Genomic DNA, 4,779 nt, shown 5'->3' on the forward strand with positions numbered 1-4,779 from the left:
AAGATGTGACACAAAAAAATATAAATTATTTAATAATTATAGATAAAGTCGAATATCTTTTGTTTGAGGAAGTCGTGATCTATTTATATATCTTTTAATGTTAATTAAAATGGGAAAAATTAAATAAAATAGAAAAGAAAGCAAGAATGGAAAATGATGGTAGTGCTATATTTACTTAGTCACAAAGGTTCCATCTAATTAGCCATTGTCCCACCAAAAAAAAAGTATTGTGGATTAAATAGTGTAAGAAAAATGATCAAGTGGGTGCAGTTCTCTAAAGTTCTTAATATTTGCAAGAACCAATCCAATAGCCAATATGTATGTTCTTACACGACTATAGAAGGACACTTGTGTTTAAATTAAATATATAGTTAAAAAAATTATAGGAATTATTTGATAAATATAATATGATAATCGAAAGGATTGTAAGGAATAGTGAGTGACCGATAAATTAATACGATATTTGGTAATTGGAAATGGAATGACCATTTTACCCTCCCACCAATATGTTTCTGAGGAAAAATATGATCTCTACCATCCAACATATTGTTTGGAAATGGACTGGGTAGTTGGGCCCTTAACCAATGATCCAGTGCTTGAATAACTAGACCCGGCCTATTTAGTTTTTCTACAATTAATTCAATTGTGTGTCCAATTCTTTTAAAAAATTAAATTCAACAATATAAGAGTCAGGTATGGAATTTATGAAGATACATGGCAAATTAACAACAATACAATGACCATTTATTCAAAATTAATTATAAAACTTAATATAGGTTAGGTATATGTTAGTAGAGCATTAATTCTTTAGTTTTTATTTTTGAAAAAAAAAAGTCTCTATATTTAAGATTAGCAACCAGTTATGGATTATTTTCACGTCTTTTGTTTTTTCGTTCTTTCCTCAACTATATTTCTCAATCTAATTTATTATTTAAATTCTTTGTATTACCTATTTTTTGATCTAGGTGGAAGGAGAGAGTTTTTAAATTTAAGTCTTTGTTGACGTAGGTTTTCGAACCGGATAAATCTTTAATCCTTCTCATTTTACTAAGACTGAAAATGTTCTTATAAATTATAGTAAAAACCTGTATATAAACAATGATTTCAAATCAAGGGGTCGATAGAACTCTGAGCTAAAAAAGGACATCCAATATTTTTTATTTCGGTTGTGTGACATCTAAGTCGTCGAACTCACTTAGAAAAGTTGTATTTCATATCATTTGACTCGTTATTTGTGAACAAATATTTCTGCATTTTAAAAATTATTATTTCGAGAAAAAAAATGAATAATAACCAATGGGAACAATGATTTTGATCTTCTATCAGAAATCATAAAATGCAGTCACACACACTCCATTGCCTCTTCCGCTGCTACGAGCACCAAAACGTAGTCAAATCAGAACTGTCCTAAATGCAAAGAGAAAATGGGACAGGGGATGATCTGCACCGAATCCCGCGGAAACTTGCTGTTCAGTGCTGTCCAAAATGGAGAGCTTCGAACAGTTGAAGCAATGGCGGATGCGAACCCAACGTTGCTGACGTTGAAAACTGATCATTGGAAGCTCTCCGCGATGCACGTGGCGGCGGCGAATGGCCAGATCGAGGTGGGTATTAACCGATTTGCTTTTTTACTGCTATTGACTCGATTTCTTGATTAGCGGGCAAAATAGTTTGATCACTTGGGAATGTTTCTTATATTTCTTTGTGGGTTTGTGTTTTGCTAGGTTCTCTCTATGCTTCTGCATCGGACTGAAAATCCAGACATTTTCGATCGCCACAAACAGGTGAGCTGTGGTTGTGTGTGTTGCTTGAATGATGTTCAAGATATATTCGTTTTGTCATTTTTGGTGTCTGAATCTTTGTGAGCACTTCTCTTTTACTGAATTTTTGTCTTGTTTTGTGAAAAGATTAATGTAGAAACTACAGCAGTTCTTGCTGTAGTCATTGACCTTCGGAAGACTAGATCAAAAAGATTGCTTGCATGTTGTATATCCCTCAAGAAACATTTTTTCGATGTCTTGATTCGCTTCTTGCTACTTTTGTTGAAATGTATGGTCATATTTCGTATAATTTGCGAAGTAGCCTTATAGTTTTGTTGCTAATGTATGTGCAGGAGAATACCGTACATGATTGCTTTGAAACACAAACAGGATGCATGTGCTGCTTTGTTAAATCCTCTGGCTCCAGAGCTGTTAACTTGGCCATTCCCATTGAAGTTTATCAGCGAGCTCAATCCCGAGGCTAAATCTTTACTGGAAAATGCCTTAGTTGAAGCTAATAAGAACAGAGAAAAGGCGATCCTTCGTGCTGCAAAGGTTATATCCGTGAGGCAATCCTTCGTGAGGCAAAGAAAGAATCAACTATGAACTATCTAAATTTTGACTTGAAGATTTTGTAGCAAAGGTTATATCCCTGCTGCTCTATAGACATTGGTTGTGGCTATTAGCCAATTACTATCGAATTGAGACTAGTACAAGCTCACGTGGGAAGATTTTTAGTATCAAAAGTTCATAGTTGTTCAAGTATAAAAATATTTATTTAAGCATTTTATCAACGATCGAAAAATTATAAATAAATGTAAGTTAGAAGGACAAAAAAAAAAAAAAAATCAACTATGAACTAAATAACTGATGCGCTTTGGCTCCATTATTGAAGCAATAATTTACCACCATAACCCACACAAAAAAAAAAAGATTAAGAAATATTATTTAAATATCTAGAAAAACATTTGTTTTTTGAAACTTTTTTCCCATAAATTAATTCAATCTCTCTCCAAATGTGAGATTCAACAAGATAATTCATCTATCTTTCTTGTATCATTCATACCGAACATACCCCATGATACTAGATTTAACTACAAAATTTCTAAAACTTTGAAACTGAATATGAACTCCAACTTAATTATTTATGCTCCTAGCTAGTCATCCTGTTATTTTAGTTCGAGTTCAGTTTCTAAGAAAAAATAAACCTAAAATGTTGTTTGTTTCGAGTAAGAAACTAAAAATGTGTTACAAAGGAAAATAAGGATATACAATTAAGAAAATCGAGAGGCATGTTGCCCATTTAAGTAGGTCTTTTGTGACACGGTTTCACATATATTTATTCGTACACATATTTACAATAAAAAGTAATGCTTTTGACATAAGAAATAATATTTTTTTTATTGATAACCCAAATTATTTATTTGTTTCATAAAATTAAACCGTATAACCGTCTCATATAATTTTTAGCGTTTCTCAAGAACTAGTGGGACCCACATATTTTTGGTGAACCCGTCCCATTTACGTGGATAAATATACTCACCATTTATAAATACCAGATAGCATTTCAAATTTGAGTAGGTCTCATGTGAGACCGTCTCACGTGAGACCGTCTCACGGATCTTAATCCGTGAGACGGGTCAACCCAACCCATATTCACAATAAAAAGTAATACTCTTAGCATAAAAAGTCATACTTTTCATAGATGACCCAAATAAAGATCCGTCTTACAGAATACGACCCGTGAGACCGTCTCACACAAGTTTTTGCCTTCAAATTTAATGTACCATGGAGGTTGGACTCACGAAAATTAGTTATGTTAGGTGCGATTTAGTATATACTAGTAACTGTAGCATTAGCTATGTGTGACCAAAAATGTAAATATATATTCTTATGTTTTTACTTGTTTATTATAATTTGAAAAAAAATATCTTTTTAAGTTGAGAAGTTTTCAAATGTGTTGATACAGTCAATGCTTTAATTTTTGGGGGAAGATTTCAAACGACGTTGGATTATTATACATGCGGTTGAAGATGAGGTAAAAAGGGAAGAAACTTTAGTGTTTTTTTCAAACATTTTTTCTAATCCACTCAACTAATTATAATATAAAAGAGATTTATTTAGTATATATTTAAGAATTATATATATTTTTAAGAGAAATAATAAGTATTAATAAAAAAGATCCCATTGAGCGTCAGTATTCGAAGAGACCAAGTAGCGGGGTTGCCTTGTAAATTGCATGTCCGTGTTATCACTCGTTACTCTTTTGTGCTTTGCATCGGTATGCTTGAATTTGGAACTTATCCTACGCACCGTTTTCGGGTTATCCGTCACTCCTTGAATCGCTTCAGGGCCCGTTCTCTCAAACTGCGAGAAATCGCTGCAGAAAAATTCAGAGTCTCCAATCGAATCTCTGTCGCTCTTCAGATCAGCAGCTCCTCAATTCTCAGTTTTTGTCTTCTTCTGTGCGTTATATTTATATAAAATTATGAAATTTTTATTAAAATAAGTGACAGTTTCCAAGTTAGGCCTTTTTTTACCTGGGCTGGATCAATTCAAGGCCGAGGTCAATTGGGGTAAAATTTAAAAATCCTTCCCGGAGATTTAAATTCATTCTACTCTTGCAAATCATCTCAATCTCATCAGGCCACAAACTTATCCAATTGAATCGAATACAGAATACTAATCGTTTTTTATATTCAAGTTCAAACTCAGTTCTTTGAGGCCGTCGGAAACTTGTAAAATAAAATAATTTGAACTCGAGTCGAGGCTTAATTTTGAACTCTATTAGGTAAATTGCTCGAAGTTTGTGTTGGGTTGTCTTGCAAATATTTTTAACGTAATCTGAAATTTGATTTATCCATTTAAAATAATATATTTTAAATTAAAAAAAAAACTTGTATGGCTTATTTTTAAAATTATTTGTTTATTGACAATATTTACATACTCATATATTTTTCATCACGGAAAAAATTTGTTTTTGAACATATGAAAATTATTTTTTGTTAAATAATTTTTT

At 32.2% G+C, this 4,779-nt stretch overlaps 1 protein-coding gene across 1 annotated transcript; it reads left to right on the forward strand.

The window, feature by feature from the left end:
• The first annotated feature begins 1,284 nt into the window (after positions 1–1,284).
• Positions 1,285–1,883, forward strand: LOC140961988 (putative E3 ubiquitin-protein ligase XBAT31). Its single transcript, XM_073420810.1, has 2 exons — positions 1,285–1,604; positions 1,725–1,883. The coding sequence occupies exons 1-2, from the start codon at positions 1,425–1,427 to the stop codon at positions 1,863–1,865; spliced, it is 321 nt and encodes a 106-aa protein (XP_073276911.1). The 5' UTR covers positions 1,285–1,424; the 3' UTR covers positions 1,866–1,883.
• The last annotated feature ends 2,896 nt before the right edge of the window (positions 1,884–4,779 follow it).

The sequence above is a fragment of the Primulina huaijiensis genome, chromosome 2, assembly GCF_012295235.1.
Source record: "Primulina huaijiensis isolate GDHJ02 chromosome 2, ASM1229523v2, whole genome shotgun sequence".
Taxonomy (NCBI): Eukaryota; Viridiplantae; Streptophyta; class Magnoliopsida; order Lamiales; family Gesneriaceae; genus Primulina; species Primulina huaijiensis.